At 39.2% G+C, this 24,203-nt stretch overlaps 2 protein-coding genes across 3 annotated transcripts in view; one reads left to right on the top strand and one right to left on the bottom strand.

Annotated features, from left to right (window-relative positions):
- Positions 1-1,369: 1,369 nt before the first annotated feature.
- Positions 1,370-24,203, bottom strand: part of LOC118784302 (syndecan-2-like) — a 23,694-nt gene continuing 860 nt past the window's right edge. Inside the window, exons 1-5 of one of the 2 annotated variants that reach the window (XM_036538483.1) lie at positions 19,085-19,527; positions 4,912-5,023; positions 3,982-4,133; positions 2,904-3,045; positions 1,370-1,928 (exon numbers count right to left, since the gene is read on the bottom strand). In XM_036538483.1, coding sequence (XP_036394376.1) covers positions 1,765-1,928; positions 2,904-3,045; positions 3,982-4,133; positions 4,912-5,023; positions 19,085-19,144 — 630 coding nt within the window. In that variant the 5' untranslated portion in view covers positions 19,145-19,527 and the 3' untranslated portion in view covers positions 1,370-1,764. Of the gene's footprint in view, positions 1,929-2,903; positions 3,046-3,981; positions 4,134-4,911; positions 5,024-19,084; positions 19,528-24,203 lie in introns of those variants that run through there. The other variant, XM_036538484.1, reaches the window with a different exon arrangement.
- Positions 23,599-24,203, top strand: part of LOC118784300 (solute carrier family 45 member 4-like) — a 15,388-nt gene continuing 14,783 nt past the window's right edge. Inside the window, exon 1 of the mRNA XM_036538479.1 lies at positions 23,599-23,666. The gene's annotated coding sequence lies outside the window, so the exon portion shown is untranslated. The remainder of the gene's footprint in view (positions 23,667-24,203) is intronic.

Raw genomic sequence — 24,203 nt, 5'->3', positions numbered from 1 at the left:
TATTAAATAGAAGAATTAAAGAGATAAATACAGAAAGAAGCAATTCAGAATTCGGCCAAAACATTTATTCAGTAGTGCGTATCAGAACATAGATACAATGTTTTCATAAGACCAGAGGGAAAGTTGCGATTACAGTCACCTGCGCTTTTAAAACACCAGCCATGAAATAATGGTCATTGTGCAGACCTATTCCAGTCCAGACAGGAGCAAACATATACTTTTAACAGTAGGCACTTTAAAGGCTAAAAACATATGTATTCTTCTTGTGAATATAGATACATTGTTTAGATATCTTATCAAGCTGTTGGACTCAAACTGGTCAGGTCTCTAATAAAGGATGAAAGACAAACAATAAGAAAACAAAAACACAAGCAATGGATGTATGACATGCTGCAATGGGGCATAATTGCATTTTAATAAAACCAGGATGGTTATATTGGGCTTACAGTGTATAGCAGAGAAGGCTTTGCTAACTGTTAAAACATTCCCCTTGTGAGCATAAGACATCAATAAGTCACCAACGGGTCAACGGGTAAAACTGGGAGCTAAGTGGACAATCCCAGTTCTGTGCATCCCTGTTATGCCATGTGGCATCACAAGTGAAAATGTTTCAAACTGTGTACTTTATAGCTGTGTGTCAAAAATTTCTTGGCACAACAATGTAGATTGCCTGTCACTCATTCACATACACACACATACCATATCAGAACAGCAGAGAGGGATATTCAGAGAAAGGGGGGGGGGGGGGCTGCATGAAGCTCTGAGTTAGAATTCTGAGTTAGAATCCAACATTCAAAACACAGGCACTGAAAAAGATGCAAGGATGGGCACCCTACTTAACAAAACAAGGTTAGGCTGCTTATTTTGAACCAGTGTTTTTACACATCTTAGCGACCAATAATCTTTTAGCATAAATGCTGCTTTGTGTGTCATCTATAGGTACAGTAATGCATAAACCCACCAAAAATAATGGTTCAGCTAATCTATTCTATAGTAAAGCAAATACAGAAATTAAATGCATTGTAACCTGAGGGAAACCAAAAATGCCTGCATTTACTGTTAGCCAAGCTGAATTAATATGACAACAAAATCTTTGTTTAAGCAATAGGGAACCAATTTTACCATATGAAAGTAGATCACATCTTTAAAAACAATGTTGAACATGCCATGACAAAAATGGAAAAGAAGACATGACAAATACAGGACAATTATATTCCATTACAACTACTTTTATTTTTTTACAAACTTGTATCACTAATGTTAAAAAGTAGTCCATGGCTTAAACAGCATTGAAAGAGTTTCCTCACACAACAAATTATTTTGTTGTTTTTAGCCATTTTAAAGAATATATGACACATTACAATACATTGGGATTTCCCATAAAATAAGCCCTGTTCATAAAAGAAAAAAGAAGAAAGGGTCTTCATTAAATTGCTTGATACAAAACTCTTCTTGCAATTATTTCCTCAATTTGAAAAAGTTCCACATCAGTGATCAGAATGCCATATCTTTAAGACCCAGTAGCCTATGCTGTTTCATTACTTTAAGGGCTGTCAGTCGACACTACTTTTTTCCTTTAAGGCCTGCTAGTTGTCATTTGCTAAGGGCCTCACAGTTGTTCTGGTGATTTCTATAAGGCCCAATCATTCAAATTGTTGTAATTTCTCTAATGCCCAGCAGTCAATATTATTTCATTCCTTTAAGGCCTGGACGTTTTCTCTTTAAGGCCTGAAAGTTGTTTCTTTAAGGCCTTGTAGTTGTTGTCTATGCATAAAACTCCTTGGTAGGAGCCTTCTGGTAAGCAGAACTGGTAGGTTTGCGTTCCCCGAGGTCATAGCTGCCTTCGTCCTTCTTCCTCATGCGGTACACCAAAAGGAGGATGAGGAAGATGGCAAACAGGAAGCCGATCACTCCTCCTGCAACAACCGCTACAAAGAGAGGTAGGAAAGTGTAAGGGGTAAAAAGGCAAAAATGAAGGTCATTAAGAGTCTGATGGCCTGTATTTACTTTCAGTAAAAAACCCATTTTTCACTAGCACTTTCACCACAGAATTCTGTTCACTGCCTGGAAGTATAATATAAATACTCATTTCCTGTAAAACTTCCTGACTTTACTAAGCCTCATGGCCAGGGGGCTTTCAGCTCTTCCAAGCCCACAACCCATCTAAACATTACAGTATTTGTACTTTCTGTGGCCTGTGCCTTGCATAAAACTAGTCTAACAAAAATGAATGCAGACTTACTATATATGGCATGTCTATGTATCAGATGTATATCAATATATGCACAACATATTAAATCATTTCAAATAGAAGGTTCTGCTGGTTATAGCTTATAAAATGTCAGTATTCCTCTTCAAGAGGTACGTGCAAACAGGATAGTTGAGTTTGAAATTCACTGCTTTAAGCAAGGAAAGTGTGTGTGTGTGTGTGTGTGTGTGTCTGTCTGTCTGTCTGTCTGTCGCTCATTGATTTCTGATTAAGCTCTAAAGCTGTCTAACGCTACCTCCTCAACATGACCAGAGAACACGACTGGAAACAAGGACAAGTGGAAACCAGTCCAAATGAACTTTCATACTCAGCTCTGTGGAGGATTTTTCTTTTCATTTACATTATCATAGGGTTAGGAAAATTTAAAAAAACAAATACTAAGATATTTTCCCAAACACCCAAATGTGTTCTTTGGTTTGGTTTTACAGATGCGTTTGCTTCCTTTTGCATAGATGTACGAGTTTATAAAAAAAAAAAAAAAACTGCGTATGTAGAAAAGTGAAAAATACAAAACTATTTAAACATAAATAACAGAAATACATACTTTATGCATTACTGTATACAATCAGGCATTTCTTCATTATGGTTTCACAAATGGAGTTTCAACTGATACTCTCCACACTGTTGTACACACCTGCAAGCACTTCTGTCCTCTGGAGGAGGTCTTCAGACTGCATTTTGATGGGTCTGTCTCCCTTCCGCACCACCTTAGGTGTGCTGGTGGTTCTTGTAGCCTCATTCCTACTGCTAGCTTCTTCTGTGAACAGAAGAGGGGTCTGCGGGCGGGGTACAGAAATGGTCAGAAAAAGGGAGCACCCTTACCCTTCAGCACACTACTTCAAAAGACATTCATAGTTGTTCTATGAAAACAGAAAAAACACATGGAAAGTGTTTGACTGGACATGCCAAATATGACACATTACCTCATACAGGCTGAACAAGCAGTATTCCAAAGCGACGCTTCCCAAACTTTCCTAAATGTTTTGTGTAACTTGGCCTAGTATTTTTTTTTCAAATATAGCCAAATACAGGACTAAAGAACATTAAGACTTGGTCTCCAAAAATTTCCAAGTGAACAAGAAATTGCCATTTGCTGAACATGAGTAGAGAGCCATTATGGGAAGTGTTATTAGGGTACAGGATTTGCAATGATGGGTAGTAAAAAAGAAGCAGAAGAGGATCAGAAAAAATACTTCAAGTTTGAGTAGCTATTGTGTGACCATATGAGGTTGTATCTCAATTATGTATGTTTATATGAGGTTAGATGGCATAAAAGTAAATGTTTATAAGGACAGTGACCTCATGAAACCCTGAAAATGCTCCAACTCCCAGTGCTGTATTGGATGCACTTAGACAAAGAAAGGCCATTGCAGTAGTGTGTTCTTGGTATATCCAAAAAAACCCATTTTCACCAGGTTTGACTATATAATTCTGTCTGAAAAATTCAGGGGACCTTAAAAATAAACAATTTACTATTGAAAGTATATTTGAAAATAAGTTTTCAATACTTTTTGCTCTAGAGAAATTGCCGTAGCATTAAACACCTATTCCTAACTGGTCTAAAATTGGCTGATGTACACTGCCCCAGTGTGAACAGGGCAATGTCATCTCAAATAAAGAAATGTCAATCAGCAGTGGAATGAATTATATGACTTACTCTATGAGTTACAGGTCCTGCACTGCTTATGTATCAAGGCTTTAAGCAGGCTCACCTCTGTCCTGGCCGGTATTCTGGGTGTGTCTCTGAATGTGAATGTCTCTACTCTGAGCGTGAGGTCTTTGGTGGGGTCCTGGGTGGACTCTGCTTTGGGGGCGATGTACAAAGTGTCCGCACTGTCCATCTCCTCTTGGGGTTCACCTACACCTGAAGAACAAAGAAGCACCAAAGATCAGACAGCTCTGCTGCAAATATTGAATCAATCTATCAATCAAATTTGATTTGATATAGTGTTCTAAACAACAAAAATGTCACAGACACACTTTATATCTACTTAAAGTCAGCTGACCAGAATCACATATAAAGCAGATCTACAATCAAAGCTCAGTTTTAAATGGCTTGATGAATTCAAATAGTGAATGAACAGAGGAAATTTTCTGTGGTCATATTTACATCCATTGAGTGAAAGAGGGAAAAAAGAATTTAAAAGAAAAAACTAATGGGATGGAGTTGCTTCGCTCATCCTGCTAGCTTAGTTACAAGTGGTACATTGATGCTGGAACCTCATGAAGAGGTTTCATCACAGCATAATAGTAATGGGTTCCAATAATATCAGCTAGCACTCCTTAATTCATGCTTGCAGTCATCTATTAAATTTTAACCAAGGTAGGTAGTGGTAATGACAATCTATCTATCCATCTTTTGTGTCAGTGGCCCAAGTAATATGGCCTATCGTATATGCCACTGACCAAAGTTTGACTAATCAAATAATATGACTTCAGATGCTAAAATTAACTGGACAATCTGAGGAAAATCAAAATCTCCATTCTCAGAGTGTGAAGAAGCCATCTTTGAGATTTGAGTGAGCATTTATTTCAAAATAGCCTCTTTCTGTATATCTGCACACAGATTGAATTCAATGCAAGACAATACATTTATAATAAAAATGAATGATAATAACAAATCAATGCAAATTCTCTCGTACCTGAGCCAGAGGCTGAGGGGAAATCATCATCATCAACAGGATAGTCTCCAGACTGTTGCTCATCTAGGTACAGGTCTTCTCCAAGCGCCCGTGACTGTGCCACAACACTTATCTGCATATGGGACAGTAGGGCAAGTGTTAATTTAACGCAGTCCTTTCACCCTTATTAAAAGAAAACATTGTGGTACTGTAGCATAAGTACTTGCATAGTACGGTCATATTGGACCATATCTCAGATTCCTAAACAAACTGCTGTCTGACATGGGTGGGTGGGTCCAACATTCCTGAACGAAAGGACTCTTACAAATCGGTGCTTTTTTCCAGGGTCTCAAGTCTAGACTTTCAGCGGCTCGCAGCCGAATATGACTTACGCCTTCGTCTACTTCCTGTTTAATGTGCTAACTCCACTGTGCTCCCAGGGAACTCTTGGGGCAAAATGTGCCCATAGAATAGAAAAGGTCCAATCCTTTATTAAATGTTTATTAGGGTGCACATGTTTAGTAACATATTTGCTTAAATGTACTTCCAAAGTTCACCCAGTGAGGACATGTTTGTTGCTTTAATGCCTTTAACACATTTATTGTCTTCAAAGCTATGTTCTTTTAATGAGGTGCTATAAAAAGCATGCACGCACACACACACACACACACACACACACACACACAGACTTATAATGAATCTGAGGAAATCTATTTTTTTTTTTTACTTCCAATAAGACACAACAATGCCCGTTTATTACTTCCTGTTTCCAGTATTATTTCCTTAAGGGCTGCTGAAAAGACAAAGGCAAACACATTGATATGCTCTCACACATCTTTGCAAATTCAGAAAGATCACTTGCTATGTTTCTTTGTGTGTTTGATTCTTTTTAAATTCATACCAATAGTTTAAATAATCTATTTATTTTATATATCTTCATTTAACTTTATAAATGACTACATTACTGGTTCATGGATCATGTTGAACACCCATGACTATTTGTAGTAGGAATTTAAAATGTCAAACATTAGCAACATATATTTTATGATTTGTTGATAAAAAGTATCATTATCCTCATCAACATAATCTATTTTTGGCAGACACCCTCATCCCAGGCAAACTACAGATCATATCCATCGCAAATAACCTAATCCTGCACAGGCTGATGTACTTTTGTGTTTTAAGACACAAGAATTAGGTCATTATTTTATAATATGAGCATGCATAGCCAGTCATATAAAACCTGTCTCACAACACCATCTCTTTTGATTAAACTGATCTAAGTACTCTGTGTTCTGAGAGAATGAATGTGGGGCATTTTCCATAGGTTAGATTCATTGTCACAGCATAACTGCATGTCAGTCAGTCCTGTCCCCTATTGTCGACATAACTTTTAATAAACACCCATAAAAGCCTATAGTCATGATGACTTTTGCTGAACCCATTTTTGCTAACAGAATTTAAGCATGAACGGTTTCTTCCAGAATTCAGCTTTATTGAAAATCAAGGTTCTCTTTTGCTGACCTAACAACATTAGATGGCAGAACGATGAAGTACATCCAAACAACCCTTGGATGACTCATCCAGTTTAAGTTTAAAAACATATTTTCTTTTATTTTTATTATTTTTATTTGCTTGGAAGACAGCACCATCAAACACTTTTTGCCATTAACCTTCGCTGATCAAACTGGAGAAAAAAAATTGTTTTTCTTTCCTTGTATAGAAGGTCCTTCCCAAGGCCACTAACTGACAGGTCTGTGCTTAAAACTCAGTGTTGTCTTTGGAGTCATTGTCCTGACTCAATGTTCATATTTCAAAGCACCAGTTTCTCAGTACTTGCCACTGCTACACCCTGGTCATGCCTTGAAGAAGGCCTAACTCTCCCTCACTCAAGTAAGCTGGCAGCAGTTCAGCCTGAATCTCACATGCTTTCTCATACCCCTGTCAAGGTTCCAATGACAACCTTTCCAGATGTTGTCTCCAATAGTTTCTTATAGAGAAAAACATGTTTTATTTTAAACCATGCTCATGGAGACAGAAATGATAGCTCTCACCACTTTTGTTCCATTTACTCAGTTCTCAAAAACGTGGGAGGTTTTCAGAAGCATGTAATGATTTGGGTCAACATCAATGAGCTTTCCATAAGCCAGCTGCTGACATTAAGAAGAATATTCTCTTCTCTTTGCTGCATGTACTGTCTCATCTTATTAAAACTGAAATTGTAATCAATGGTTAATGAGGTCATAATTTGCTACATGCTCTAATTTGCTATTCAAAAGTGATCAAGGAAAAGGTTAAACAAGGATCAAACATGACAAGACTTGGTAGACTCGATTTTAGTGACAGAACTGTTTGTGCTCATGTGTGCAAAAATTACGTTCAATGATAACACTGCACACACACACAGAGCTCCACTGCTAGCCCAAACTCAAAGCACAGTATAGCAGCAGACCAGCAAACTGGATGAATGCAGGTCATTCAGACTGGGTGCATGCTTGGAATTCCCACAATTCCTCCACAAACACAGGTGTTATGAAGGGAGGAGGGATGGAGGGGTGGAGGGGTGGACAGAAGGGGGCAAGAGTCTCCCCCCTCTAAAATCCTAAAAAAATGTTTCTCTTTTCATTCTGATTTGAAATAAAAACCACCTTGTGTTCTATCCCTATCTACAGCTTCTGCTGGGAGAAGGGCCATCTTAGACTGACTTAAAACAGGAAGGGGCTTATGTATTTTATACGTTTGTCCAGTGTAAATGTAATCATTTTTAATACAATGCCCATTTGTTCTCAATTAATCACTGCAAGGTTGCTCCCTTTTTCCAGCTGATGTTATTAGTTATACTTGTATATATATTTTTTATTTCTGTAATGCAAATTCCTTTGTTAAGACTACTATATAACCTATAAGTATGAAGTGATATTACCACAGAGCAGTCAATCAGTCTCTATTTCCTCCAAATTAAGTTCTGTTAAATGGGTCTGAATAACACTGACTATCATAAGATATATAATATTTTATAAGATATATATTTAATCTAGCAACTTCAGATAAAGAAACAAAGAGGGATAAAACAATCATGATAATTGACGAATCCAAAAGAAAATCAAAAAGGCCATTAATATTAGATTTGAAATTTGAACATGCAAAACCACAGTATGTCCTTGTATTGATGGGGACCTAACTGAAAAGGGGACATGACAGCTAGTTCATATTTGTATCATAACAGCATGGCACTAATGTGCTAGAATATAGCTGACTGGTTTGCCGAACTCTCCCCTAGTGTTCACACACTTGTAACTCCAGTCCTGCTTAGGGCAGTGCTTTCAGCAACCTGACGAAGGCAGGGATAAAAGGCTTGTGGCTGAAAATTTTATGGTTCCAACCAATGGGGAGGCTGCCATCAGCTGGCCATTTCTTGTGTGCAATGAGCTGATGGTTCAAAGTTTTCAGTTAATCTGGGCCAAAAATTTCAGACGGTTTTAAAACGTTTACATTCAGCAGTGATTAGTCCATGCTTTTCTATAATCCAGTCCTTTTCCCAGCTTTTTTTGTTCTCCTGGGGAGCTGGTCATGAGACTTTAATTCCAGCCAATTCACCTTCTCTTGACCAAAACAGCCCCTGGGAGGAGATTGCTCAGAAGAGGAAATTAAGGGTCAAAGGTCATGAAGCCAGGGATGTGTCTCAAAGTGAATTATGTGGGAAGCTCTGAGTCACAGTTTAACAGAAATTCTACTTTTTTTGGAAAACAAAGAACATTTTACTTTTAACATTTTTATTTGCCTAGATATGCCAACTAGATACCATGTCTACCATGAGAGACCATCACAGAAGAGAGAGAAACGGGCAACAAAATGGTTTGGGACATGAGGGGAAAGACTGAGACTTGTTCTTTTGTCATGCAAATAAAGCATGACTTTTGAATTTTAATCTGACATGTCGAGACAAGGGAAACAGAAAGTGAGACAGAGGAAAACAGAGAAATGAGGAAGAGAAAGAGAGAGGGAGAAACCCAGAAAGAGAGAGGGAAGACAAGAATTGCAGAAGAGAGAAGAGGGAGAGAGAAGGACAGCGATACCTGTAATTTCACTTTAAATGGAGTTAACGGGCAGTGTGGGGGAGACATAGTGCTCAGTTAAGAGCTGCTGGGTGATTCTTCTCCCATCAGAACAGATAAAAGAAGGAATACACACAGGTTTATTCAAACACCCACATGCACACGCATATGTGTAGGCACCCTGGAACACACTCACACACACACACACACACACACACACACACACACAAACACACAACTACCAGTAGTATGGAGTAATGATGTTCTATTCAAAGAAAGTAGTCGTTGAATGTACAGCAACCAAATGCAGGATTTTTTTTCCCCTATTTGGATAATATTAGACCTCCTACCTTGTCCTTAAGCTGCAATTTTTAGGCTTTTTCTCTCTCCCAAGTGAAGGGGAATAAACAGGAGAGTTGGAGCAGGTTGCGCATTACTGTAAATTATATCTAAGCCAGACATATCCTCCCCTTTCACACACACTGACCGAACAGCTATTTCCACAGGCAGCAACCGAGCCTGCATGGTCTGGTACCTTTTCAAAACAAACACTTACAGAGTAATTACCACCTATAAGCAGACTCCATAACAATTACAGCTTTTAACAACTGTTTCTTTCTAAGAAACTGGCAACTACCATGTTTGGACAAAGGGAAGACACATCTCTTCTGTCTGCAAGAGGTTTTTGCATGGAGAAGAGCACAAACACATACTCACACACACTGACACTCACATACAGACACACCAACAGCCACACATAGACACACATGCACCTACACACACACACACACTTTGTTTTGGCTGGGTCCATCTGGTTTCACTCACTGTGTTATGAGTCTCAATGCCATGATGTGAATTTCATTGAGACTACTTTACTTTGACAAGGCTAGGATATACAAGTTAAAAGGACTCCAGTCTTTCAAATGTTCCTTCTAATAAAATAACAATTACCTGTATTATCTGCCCTGCCTCTACTTCAACAGACAGAATGAGGTAAAAACTCTTGGCTGCAGTTATTCTACATATCAAAAGGCACACAGTTAATAGATCATTTGAGGACACTGTGAAATCATGGCAAAATGCTCTATAATGAGAAAAAACAGACAACAGACAGCTTTAAATAAGGCAAATATTCAAGCCACCCTGTACTCAAGACTAAAGAAACTATTTATGTTTCTGTAAGCTGAACATAGGCTGTTTCACAACAAAAGACATTTCAGAATTCCAGACAGGCTCGGTCTCTCGGAGGAAAGATAAACTTCTTACGACCACATGAAGGGAAGGGGGGGAGGGAGAGGTTGCCGAGGAGACGGAGGCAAAATCTCATACCCAGACAGAATCATGTCACCATCTCAGCTCTGATAACACGCAGTTAGACCAAAATAAAAACCAATCTTCGTATTCATCACATTGCTGCAGCCCAGCATCTGCAGACCTCTGCAAGCCTGGACCTGAAGAGACAAAGTCGCGGGCTGACTGTGCGGCAGGGGCACTCCTGCTGCAGAGATACTCATCGAACGACAGCCCGCGAGCACACAGGAACACAGGTCCCCCTCTGCCCTGTGGCTCTGAATGACAAAACAGAAAAATGGAGATACAAAAATCATAGTGGAACATGGACTAACATCATTTGCTACACCTCTAGGGTGCTGAACAATATTCATCACCATTCTTTGGTTTGTTGTTACAGTTTTTGTTTGCTATGATTCTTCTTGTCTCTTGCTATCCATCTCTGCTTTTATGCCTCAGATATCTCAAGTCATTTGTTCTACCTACAACACTTTGTTACTAGAACTGAGAACCTATGCATTCAGATGAAATGTGGGCTAAATTTAAATTTATTAAGCTCTTATTTTGGGAGCCAGAACTGAAAGTCACCCAAAGCCAAGGGGATGATCCAACTCTTATTTGATGGGGTGAGCTGGCAGAAAACAAGCCTCCAAAGAAAAGTAAAGTGATGGGGATTTTGGGGATGGGATGTTTGGAACGAACCCCATAAATCACCACGGACTCATTTCAGAGCAACTTCCAAGAAAGGAAGTCTCAACCATGGCTTAAAGTGCCGTTTCTATTGCTACATGGATCAGCACAGATGATCACACATAATATTAAGAGCACTAAATTAATGTAGTTAGACAGTACCCAAACAGTACCAAAAAAGGGTAATGTCGTGGCGCAGTTTTCTGCTAAAAGGGAAATTACACTGATTATTGATGGTTTCTAGGTGTATTCCAGAGTACTTACTTATCCAGGCTCCTTGATCCCACTGAATGAACAAGGCAGATGGCATGTGCTCTCAGTTTGAATGAGAGTACCTGCTATCCACCTTGAAGCATGATAAAGCATGCTAGCCTCAGATATAGGTCTGTTTAACAGCTGAACCCTTGTGCTTTGTTTAAGTATCTTTTAAGTATCTTTTATGATACTGTGGCAGCCAGAACACCTACTGGGCTGCCTTTGGCCCACCACCCCACCCCCATCTCAAATCTCACCCAGTAACGTGGCATCTGAGCTCACAGTTCAAGAGAAAGAGCGAGACACACACTAATAAAGGGGCGCCACGATCCAAAAACGGGCTCTTTTTGGCCCTCGCCGCAAACCAGATCCAACTCCACGTCTGCTCCAATCTTTGACCTCAGCACTGACAATCTGCAGCGAATAATAACCTTGGAGCGAGACCATGAGCCAAACCCCACGTTCTACGCCTCTCAATTATTTCTGCTGTAACCCTTTAGGAATTCTGCGGTTAAAAAAGGCTGAATGCCTAAACGTCCTGGTCTCTGAAAACTAAACAATCCCAGCCCAGGCCTTCGGAGTTATTTACTCCATATGGATAAAGGAGAGACACAGAGTGGCTGCTTTTAAAGCAACTTCAGCAATTGCAAGATCATATGAAATAACCATCTGCTATATAAACAATAAGAGGTTAAGGAAAGTGTGAGTAAATTATCCCTACTCTGAAGATGGGGTACCCCCAATCCATTTACTGTTTATTTAGAGGATGTACTTATCCTGGCCACTTAAATAGTTTAAATTTTATGGTATCAGTCACATTTTTTACATAAATCAATTACTTTTTACACAAAAGCAATCCAGCTGCAGTAACATGCTGAAACTTACAACAACTATACCTGACCTAGAATTCAAATGAACAATCATCTGGTTATGAGCACAGACGGCAGTGCCAAACTGGGCACTAACTGTGCCACTCTGCCACCTGTTAAGCATTTACTGTTAAACAAATGGCAAATGTAATATGCAACCGACTGCTGTCTGAAGGAACTTCCCATTGCTGGAAACAGTGTGCTGTTCCAGCCACACATGCTGATGTCCAGCTGGGTGAAGGGGTGTCGAGATCAACGTGAAGAAGCAAACACGGCCCGACGGAGATATGTCACAGCGCCAAGTTCAACTCTGCAGAGAAAGCAGGCACTGTACTGCCTTTTACACCTGTCCAAGCCAGACGGTCAGCAATGAATGATGGGACAGCACACGCCAACACATACATCCAGCACAATATCGACCGCACAGATCAAGGCAGGGAAAGACAGCATTGCATCATGTACTAAGGACAGGCTTCATACCAAGACTTTGTAGGTTGGAGGTTAGATGTATCAGTGCATTGGAACGGCCAATTCATATGCTTAAGAGTTATAAATCATGCCCTGGAATGACAGTGCAGGTGGGAGTGGGGGATGAGACAATAGCCACCAAGTGCAGCAAATGAATGTGTCAGTTGATTTTACTGCATTTAGCCCCTTTGCCTGTATAACACACTCTGAAACACAGTGCTGAAAGTAGCACCATATTTCAGGAGATGAAGCATAAAACAGACTGTCCAAGAAAACAGCTAAGATTGGTTCATTCATTGGTTCAACACAGACTGTGTCTCGCTGCGATGCCATAGAGAGGGGATGAGACTGAATATTACATAAGATTCTTTAAATCTTTGACCATGACATCACTACAACTATTAAAAATATTACAAGACAATCAATGCATCAGATAACTCAGATCAATGCATCAGACAAAAAGAATAAAATGATGGAATGGAGCAAAAACTGTGTGCCACTACTTCAAAAAAATCAAAAAATAAATTATAACGTTTCTTTAAAAGATACTAGAACTTTCTTTTTCTTATAGAATCTGATTGCATTTACTGCATATTTGTGGTTACCAAAGCTCATTTTCATACATTAAAACTGATGTATGCAGTGATTTGAATGTTTAAAGGCAGATAATTGTAGGCTAAGACTATTTCAACTGAGCCTTGAAAGGATCATAGCAGCCTTACTTGCCTACACTTTTAAGAGGATGCAGAAACAATATGTCTATGACACCTCATCACCACTCATGAATAATGTGATGTACATACAACCAATCCACAGAAGCTCCACGTTCAACACTGAATTAACACAGAAAAAAAAGGAAATCCAGTACGTTCGCATTCACTAAGGCACAGCTTCCTGCGCAGAGAGCACAAATGATGCCAATTAGCCTACTGCTTTACACTGAAACCTTCCCTTGAAAAGCAACATTTCATTGTCAAGGCTGGTTTTCTGTGAGTGAAATGGATCTACTAAATGTCTGTTCCTCCCAAGATTCTTCCAAGAGTCTTCATGAGCCAGGAGGGCTGGAAAAAGCCACATCCAGTTCCCATCCACATTTTAAAATGTGACTCCCCCTTCGAGTTGTACACAGCATGACTGTCTCAGACTTAAGAATTTCCATTACATTGAGGGAGACTGAAGAAATCTCAGTAGGGAAAAGTAAGAAACCATTGCAGCTGTTGCTATTTTGAAAACCTATTTAGATGTGTGTGAACACAAAATCTAATCAGTCTGATCTGTTTCTATGCCTACATTTGTGGATAAAAACAATTGGTCAACAGCAGAAAGGTTCCATTGGTCAAACACAGATCTTGCAAAGCTTGCCCTGCGTCTGCTCAGAGCAGATCTACCTGCCACCAGATCCACTATCAGTCTGCTTTCTGCTTCCTGCAATAAAGATCAGATGAGAACTGCAAAGAGGGATTTGGAAACCAACTGTGAATTCCTCTCCATGGAAATTAAACCTGGGTTACAGAACCGTAAGTGCACATAGCAGACATTATAACTCACAAGCCTTTCCTTTTCAGAACACAGATGCTCACCTCAAGAGTCCCACCCGCCTACCCTCAAATTCGTCCAGAGAAAAGATTCTGTTTTCCAGCGAGGGAGGAGGGACGTTAGAGGCTGCTGTGCCTTCCAACAGTCACATATACAGCCAATCACTGCATTTCTCTCCCATTCAAGTTTCTGCCTTCCGATTTGCCTGTGAATTGACACACAGCCGTCCTGCTTTGTCTGAAGAAGGTGTAGGGTCAACATGAATGAGTTTTTACATCCTTGCCTGCACAGTTTCATGAAATACTAGCCCATCCCCTTTGACAGTGGTTTGTCAGTGGCACCCCCTGTTATTTAATGTTCAGCTTCCCATGTTTTAAAATGATCCTCTGGCTTTTATTAATTTTATCCAAACCACCTGGTGTGTGAAAATGGTTCCCCATCACACCCAGACCAAATGTAACTGTGGATAGATTTTTCAACATTTCAACATTTTGTGTTGTTCTGTGATGTTCTCTCAAACAAACACTGTTCTGCAGATGTATGTAAAAGTGATGCATATATAACTTCCCTGAAGGAAGGATAATTAAAAGTCCATTATGTTGATGATCCTTTTACTTCATATTCTTCATTTCATAATGTCTGCATTACCCTTCAATCAGATTCAGCTGGTTCTTACTGAATACATTTGCAGTCAATATTCCATACCACTGTCGTCAGGTCTATTTCACAATGGAGCAAAAATGGTATGCATGTCATATCTGTTTGGTATATTAAACACCTGGACTAATATGAGCCTAAGTGTTTTTTGCTTTCATCCTCCACACTTTTACACCAACATGTGTGACTGAACCTTTATTCATACTCATTTTTAGAGTTGGTGTAATGTACATAATCACTACAACACTAATGAAAAAGTAATATGTGGTCACAAAAGTACCAAAAACCATACAAACTCAGCAGCAATACGAAACAACACTCCCATGCAGTGATGCCAATGCTCTATGATCAACCTTTGTAAAAGCATCTACATTGAAAAACAAAAAAAATCACATTTATAAAAGCAGGGAGGGTGCAATTTTTATTGTTTATTGCTTGTTATATTTTTGGAATAGGACTATCAGCACAGATTTATCCCACCACTATCTGTGAAATTGCTGGGCTGCTGCATAGGAACTGAGAACTGATATTCTGTTTTGGCCTCCTGACAGTTTATTACACTAGCTTTCAATTCACTGTCTCCAATGAAGTACATGACAACAAACCTGTTTTAGGAAATGACTACTTCATCTCTTTCATCTTGTTTATTTTAGGCCAAATATAAACATAAAAACTAGGTTTGTCATAGCATTGTCGTAACATATCAGTTCTGCAATAGCCTTCCCAAGAACTCTCTCAGGTGGTCTTTTTCGCAACATTCAACTGAGCATTCATCAGGAACTGTCAGTGCACTTCCGAAAATACAGCATCTACACAGAAATGAATCAACAATCTGCAGACATCACAGGAATATGCATTAACAGCAATGTTGATACAAAATTCATTCAAAAGGTAGCTATGATTCACTTCTCTATATTAGGCTCAGACTGTACAATCGCTGTGGAACTGCTGCAGCGGCCAGTCATTAATGCACAGGGATGGACAAACAAAGAGAAAATTACTTCTCATGGACCAATATACCAGTCAATGGTTCTCAACAGCTGGGCAGCACCTTAACAGCACACCCAAAGCAGTCTTGTCTTTTTTACACTGTATGCAAAAGGTAACTAATGAGAATTTTTTCATAGCCTCTTTTGCTCATTTTTAAGGCCGTAAAACCTGTCTGGTATGGGCTAAACTGAAGAGGAACTGAACTGAAACACTCTTACATGTAGGAATTATTCTCCAGAAGATGTGCTAGTCTAATTAAGGCGGTGTCACTGGCAAACTAGGTTGGCCTGACAGGCAATACTTCAGGCCACACATTTTGTTAATATCACCATATACAGTATACCACCCTGCTTTTGCCCATCATTTCACCTTTACTTTCAAATGATGTTATCATGGTAAATCTTAGATAGTCAGCCAGTATGCTGGCAACACACTGTTAGCAATTGAAGCAGTATATTTAACAAACTAAAATCTGAAGTACAATCAAAATAGTAAGATTTTAAATAAATACTACAAAGCAATACGCCTTTTATTATAGGTTTTAAAATATGAAATTTATTTGCTCTGGCATTTCAAACACACTAGAACCCAAACTGTCATAAATGCTAGGTTCCCCTTTCCAGCCCCGCTGACGTCATGTGTCAGGCAACTCCATCTGGTTTCGGACATGCTGTTAATGTATAGCTCACCACACTCCACGCTTACATTTTACACAAGATGTCTAATTAGTCCTGTCAGTCATACATGTTTCTGAGCAAGGTAAGGAAAGGCAAAGAACTGTGACATGCACCTTATTAACACTGGCAACCATGGTCACGGGACTCTATTCATTTTTAAGCAGAGTCCCCCAAAGCTCTCTGCTTAGTAATTTCTGTCCTCCCTGTACAGCATATCCCTGGGTTCTATTATTTCTGATGCATGGTTTGTCATTTCACTGTCATTTTGATGAGATCCCTCTGTTCGGGTCCACTCGCTCTTCACCCCTCACACACTGGTCTAATCACAGATCTAATGCCATAGTGATGTCTCATCTTGGAAAATATCACTTGAGGCTCTACCTGGCAAAGACTCAGCTGCACCACATCCCAGCTAAATCCTCACCTCCATCACCCTGGACAACACCACGGTGTCTGTGTCCCAGGCTGCCAAGGGCTTCATTATGACACTTGACAGCAATCTAGATTTCAAGAAGTACACGTGTCGGTGAGAAGGACCTGCAGATTCTTCCTCCACAATATCTGATATTCGCATGCTATACGTCTCCATTCTTCACCGCCTGCTTTCCTCAGCTCCTGGTTAAGGTGCTTGTCCTCTCTGACCTGAATTACTAAAAACTCCCTCCTCAGTGGTTTCCCTGCCAGTGCTGGGAATCTGATCAACAAATCCCCTACGTATTCCTATGTCAAACCTTTTCTGATTTCCTTCCACTGTACGGTAACAGCTCATATCCATTTTTAAGCATAGGTTTTAACCTAATGGGCAGAGAAGGGGAACAGTTCCTCCATATATGAAATCAATCATCAGACCTGCTACACCAGTTAAGCCAATCTGCCCCCATGAAGTGATGAGGACAGTGGAGTCAAGAAACATCTTCCCCTCCAGGCTGGAGACCTACCTCTGTAAAGTGCATCTTGGCTCCCTTGCTTAGTTGTAGCACTTCACCAGTGGGTTTTTTTTTTCAACATTACTTTATTACTGAACTGAAACAACAGTACCTGAAATGTATTATTACTGTAGGATTGTAGTCTGTATGCATTATGGCACCAGTTATGATGGCACTGACACACAGACACATGTTCAGATGTGGTCTGACAGTTTAAATACACGCGCACACACACACACACTACATATGGTAATGAGTAAATTACATATGACTAAATGCTTTTGTGAAAATGTTGTCGCTAGTTAGATTTTTCCAACGATTTACTGATGACTAACGACAAGTCTGATAGCTACGGCGTATGGTACTTTTGGCTACATACTCTGAGCAAGATATCTGCTACCTAGCTTCCCCTACTGGTCCTGAAGTATAAAGTGTTATTTCCTGGAGATACTTTTCAGGCTAAATAAACTACGACTGTTCCCAGTAGTATCTGCACGTACAAACTCGTAAGGAAATTTAAAACAAAAAATCTGTATCATAGTTGTGGAAAAGTAAACAGCCTGAGTTGCAAGGCACCATTATGGCACAAGTTACCTACGTCGAAAATAATGATTTGTTTCTAAGATAGACTGCTATTAACAAATCAGTTAAATCATATTCTAATCAATGTACTCATATGTAAATCCTGTGATTTACAGCATCAATTATGTGAAACTTTCAAAGTATTAGTTTACCGTGTCATAATCGTTAAATGTGATTGCCATCATTTGTATGTAGAAAATAATGCATCCCAGAATAGCTTCATGATTAACTGTTGTAACGTCCGATGTGGGTGACCGTCGGGCATGTTTAAAATTAACGTAAAATTAACGCAGCAGGTGACGGTCGATACAGTCGTTTACATACACACTGAAACTGCTTCCAAGTTTAATGGTGACACAGGGTCGATTTTTAGAATCTGTACATCCCATAGTCGAATCCTATTTTCAAACACCCCCGTTCGTTGAGACAGGAATCATTTTAATGCACTTTTTCTTGTTGATGATTGCTTTGTAGACTACTTGCTCAGCAGAGTGGCATGATTTTTGTAAACGTGTCCTAACGCATAGTAATTCATAAACAAATAACAGTCAACAAAATAATATATTACAAGGGTACGTCCCTACATTTATTGCTTTACCCAGCTGATGTAAATACGGATAGTGTTGTAGGTAAAATTTTCGGACGTTTAGTTTACTTTTGAACATTGTACATGCGAAAAATGGATAAAGCCAAACACCTAGCAGAGTCTAAATGTAAAGGACAGATAATTACCGTTTTATATACTGTAACTGTAATAGTTAAATAGGAAAAGTTTCACCATACCGCTTTATTATATGTAAAAGTAACATTTCCCAGTGCAAATATATGCGTCTGCAACAATGTAGGCTACATAAACATTGCTTGAAAATAGTCTATTTCTGTGACTCCACAAAATCGCGGTCTGACAAAATTAAAGGAGTTTTTCTAGAGCTCTGTAATTCATCCATAAGTCAAGTCCATTCAAGGCAAGTGGGAACTTGTATCTCTTGGCTATCGCATCTATTTAGAATCTGTTCAACAAGCACAATGACATTAGCTCTAGTCTGTCGACCTGCGAAAGGGTTGCATATAGATAGCACAAATGTGTTGCATAAAAACGTTCACGATACCAATAGTTCGCATTGTGGACGAACAATCACATAGTTCCTTAAACCTAACTTTGTTGGGAAAAGAAGACATAACTTGCTTTCAAAACTCACCCTCTCCCCCGTAAGTAATGCCACAACTCCACAAGTCCAGATAATCCAAATGTTACTCATTGTTCCTTTAACAAATGCGTGATGGCAGGAACACAAAAGCAGATCTCTTTCGCTCGGCAGGCAGTTCTTGCTCCTTTCTCGCTCCCGTTGCTGCTACCTTCTCCCGTCTCTCGACTCTTTGTGGAATCCTTGCGAATACTGTATGTATTATTCCTATGCACACTATTTGCGAACTAATAAAAACCTTGCACACTTTTGTTCTGAATTACCGCTAGACGTTCCTCGGTGTCTCAGTTCTGTCCCGCAGTTCAGCCCGGGCACGATTTTCTTTTCGTTTCTCAGCACTTGAAAATAAGTCCGCTAATGCAACATGTTAGAAGAGGCCTTTTTCAAGCACAGTGCATCACACAGTTACGATTCCAACCCTTGAAGTACACTGGAGAAGGAGCTAGCAACAGGCTGATGAACCAAGGAAAGCTTATGCTATGATTGACAGATATTTGGACCATTAGGGAGCCTCGTTCAAGCCAGGAGTGAAGTTCTCTGTGAATACGCTACCACACATTTCCACCATCAATAGCCTGTTGCAAGATTGTCATTACATGAAGAGAAGAACTGAATACATTTTAACTGAAAATAGTTAACAATGATCGTTTTACTCATTTATATTACAACTAGGCCTGATAATACTAGTCGTGGTAATAGCTGTGAGACCAGCTAATAACAATAGTGGCATTAACAATATATAATGAATTGAATTTGTGAAATTCAATGAAATATTTGTTTCCAATCTGATCATAAAGCTAAATCTTTGTAAAGTTAATATCTCTTACAAAAAAAGTCATTTTGAAAGAAGTGTACAGGGTTTGCTCACATATTTTTATGTATATATTGTTGGTCTACTACTTTGCCAAAATGCTCAAATATGAAGCCTAGCTCAATAATTTCATCATTATTGTAAAGCGATTCAGTCATCCATTACTGAAAAAGGATTCATAAATTTGTCTGGCTGATCTGCTTCTGTTATCCAGCGTATGAGTTAAACAACATGCTCAGACTCCTGCAAGTTTTTACCTTGCAAGGCAAATAACAGAAGCTTTGCCATGGAAGCCTACACACTGAGAGTGTGAAGGCAAAAACATTTTGTTCTCAAGCATAGGAACAGGGCCTCCCCTAACACACAAGCATTTGCCTATGTAGTCCTCTTCTACATTAAAAAAGTTTCACTACCACATGAATAAAGGCCTTGTTGCATCAGATTGTATTAATATCTGGCGCATTACTTTTCAGTTCCAACATTAATGCCAAAATAGGCCAATTTGCATCATGTCACTCTTTCAGTTGGCAGAATTCCATAGTACACCTTTACTAAACTTTATCAGAATATAATAGTTTTTCTTATATTTCTTTATAGAAAATGTTTGTTGTACGTGGAGAACCCAGCCATTTGTGAAACTGTGGTACATATTAAGATAAATTAAACTAATACATAAATAGGCTTATGAAACAAAACAAACCTTGTGGGCATTATAAATGATGTTGCAAGCTTCAGTAGGGTGTTTCAGCACTTGTAGCCCATGCATTCAATAAACTAATACATAAAGAGGCTTATCAAACAAAACAACCCCTCTGGGCTTGAATGATGTTGCAAGCTGCATTGGAGCGTTTCAGCACTTTTAGCCAATAAACTCAATCAGTCACTCAATCACTAAATCAGTTTATGTACAGGATCTTATTATCTTATTATTCACATATAGCTTAATCCCCACATTAACTAGCTAATGAAGCATCAAAACTTTCATCACCTGGAGAGATTTTTAACACTGTGTTAAAATTCATGGCATTGTCAACACCAGCAATATTGTATTTACAGGACACATTAATTTCCCTGGCATGAGTTTGAGTAAATAATTGGCGTATCCCATTAGTTTTTTTTTTTTTTAACAATTGCATATATAATGTATATGTCCAATAGACCTATCTATCGGATGTGGCAGGCTTGACAGACAGAGAACAAGAGAGAGAGTGTTTGTGTTACTGAGAGAGAGAGAGAAGGATTGAGGAGGAGGCGGAGTGGCAGCAGAAGGGCCTTGACCCTAATTGGGTAATCTGGGACACTGTGAGGGACGCTTAACCCGCTCAGCAGCCAGGAGTAGTGGGGGGAGGGGGAGTGCAGGGAGGAGTCTGAATCATCCAGGACATTTTACTGCTGCGTCAAGTAGACAGGCACATCACACACCACCTCCTAACGTCAGTGCGGAAAATGGCCATTCCCAACCTGTTCGTTAACATCCATCTCCACTTACTCTAATGAACGCCATTAATGTCACCAGCTGCTTAGTTCAGATGTGCCTATTTCACACATATACTGATGGCAGTCTGTACGTGTGTAAATTTTGACAGCTCTCATGTCACACCCAAATTGTCCCATTGTCATTTAGCGCTCCATCAATGGAGTGATGCATTATCCAAGGAATTTGAAAAGAATTTGGAAACAGCAGTGTCGCAAAATGATGCTGTGTTTCCTTATTAATACAAAAAACACTCCTCTTAGTAACCACAACCATAAGGTTCACAAGGTGTACATGTCTGAGAAATTCTACACAGGTCTGAGAAATCACCTGTAGAAGTTTGAGAAATTCTGAATTTTCAACACCATTGTTACTTGGACAACAGTGCCTCTTAGTGGTATACAGTGCCCTGACACCCCCAAGAGGTAATTTACTGACATTACAGAGAACAATGACAGATATCAAGAATAGGACAGCTATTACGAAATATCAGAAGTGATATTGAAATATCTTAGAAATAATTTATAAAACAATCAGGGGACAAAAGCAGTCATTTTAAAACATTTGACAAACACAATAACATGTTAAACCTCTTGTCAGTCCTTTCATAGTTCAGAAAACAGTTGAGGGAGGCAGCCTCCAAAGGGCAGACAACTGTGTCTGAGGTGAAAACAATCCCTCTCCCTGATACACAGTAATTCAACTACATTTGATTTATGTTGCTTTTCCTTACTCATGGATTGATACCACAGACCCATGCAAAAAACAGTTACGTACCACAGTTCTGGTATGTATACTCAATTTCAGAAATAGGGCTATCATAAATAAAGTAATTGATACAGGTAAACTTTAGTTTGGGAACCTTAATATACACACTACAAAACACGCTTAACTGAGATTAATATGCATGCACAAGTTAACTTCTGGTAGGGCTTGAATGGTGTTATGCTCATACTCATTGGTTTGGGAGTGTTGTTAGCTTGGTCTGAGACTGTTACTCATTTAACTTGAATGGATACACTTATGTTCTATTGTGCTGGAAGTCGCTCTGGATGAGAACATCTGCTAAATGTGTGTAAGGTAATGTAATGTAAAGGTCAAATGGGCCACATTGAGGGAATCCAACAAGGGGCTAAGAAGCATGACCAAAACTCCAGACACAACTTTATCACGTGTCTACATATGTCTTCAAAGAGTTCATTGATGGAGCCCACCGTAGAAATGTTTTGAAAGCTTCATATGAAATGGCAATTCACCTCCATAACAACTGCACCTGGATATATCATATTAAAAACAACACTGTTTTAAACTATGTGACTTTGCCCTCATTCATGCTGTCTGCAATTTGTTTCTTTTTCATCTCAAAGGGAAATCTGAAGTCGAAACCTTGACTGGCCATGCAGTTGGCAAGAAATTTGAAAATGAGAGAATATACAAAGATTCTGTATCTATTTCACCAAAGGTCACAGTGTGCAAGAAAAGAAATCACAAGGATCCACCTTACTGCATGTAGATTTGCAGGACAACTGCAACAGTTCATGGAGAAAACTATTTGTTTGAAGTTGGTTTTAGCCCAAAGCAATGCAAATTTGAGAGGCATATTTCTTCTGTTCAATCAGAAAAGATGAAACAAACCTCACTGATAACCATTTTTGAGAGACATACAGCATGGACACCAGCAATGAACACCAAAACCCTATGGTGTGCCCAAATCATCTCAGAGGAAGCTCGCAGCAAGAACTAGATTTATATCTTAATAAGCTATCAGCTTGTGAAAAGCTGCTCAAAGCCGGAGAACTGCAATGAAACAGCAAAATTGATGTGCATCCTTTAAACAGTGGGGCCGTGTGAAAAGAAAGTGCCAAAATGAAATCATTAAAAAAAAAAACAACACAAAAGAAGAACATGGGGAGGTGTGGAAATAGCCATAATGCCAGGGCTTGTCCTGTGCCAGAAAGACCTGCAAAGCGTGTATGGGGAAAACATCCGTTTTGCAAAATGCTGTCGACCGAATTGTGAGTAAAGTAAGGAAGTAAGCCTGGCACAGTACGAGTTATGAGGAGGGGCCAGAACAGTGCCTTGTGAATTCAAATTACATCTGCACCTGAAAAAACGACACAGATTTTTTTTTACAGAGTGTAAAAATGACAAAATTCCATTTTATGCATACAACTGGACCAGTAAATCTGATGTCACTGAAAAAAAAGTATTTCTGAAAGGCATCACCCACCCAGTCAAAGGAAACTAGTGGAAACAAAAAGGAAAACCTAGCTGGCAAAACTAGGATGCTGGTAAGACCTTTTCAAAAGTCGCGTCATTTTCTTATATACTTTTTGCCCCTTTGCAGTTCGTTTGTATATTACCCGGGACGCGTTTTCTTCGATTTTTGCACAAAAGTGTTGGATCGAAATCGCAAACAACCGTTTCAGAATAACTGCGCTATCCCTTTCTTTTAAAAAGACTTATCATGAAGTTTTCTCGACCCGACTGCTTTATTTCACATCCTCGTGCGAATTACATCGTTTTATTTATTACGTTGGCAATAAAGAAATAAAAGAAACAAGGAAGGAAACACAAATATGTACTTTAGGAAAGTTCTATCATCATGGATTTAAAATGGGAAGTAGAAAAACACTTCTCTTGGAGGTGGTACTCAACACCCTATTGGCTGATGTGTAACTGCCACCCAATAAAGACTATCGAGCTTTTCCCCGTGAACTTGCTCCGAGTTAGTAAAGTCTAAAAAAACACATTAGAAATATTACTAGCAAGTGGTAACGGGTAGCAGAGTAGTGTAGAAAGACACTTTGGTAGCATATTTAACATAG

This window comes from Megalops cyprinoides, chromosome 10 (genome assembly GCF_013368585.1).
Source record: "Megalops cyprinoides isolate fMegCyp1 chromosome 10, fMegCyp1.pri, whole genome shotgun sequence".
Classification (NCBI taxonomy): Eukaryota; Metazoa; Chordata; class Actinopteri; order Elopiformes; family Megalopidae; genus Megalops; species Megalops cyprinoides.
This window is presented reverse-complemented; position numbering and strand designations above follow the sequence as displayed.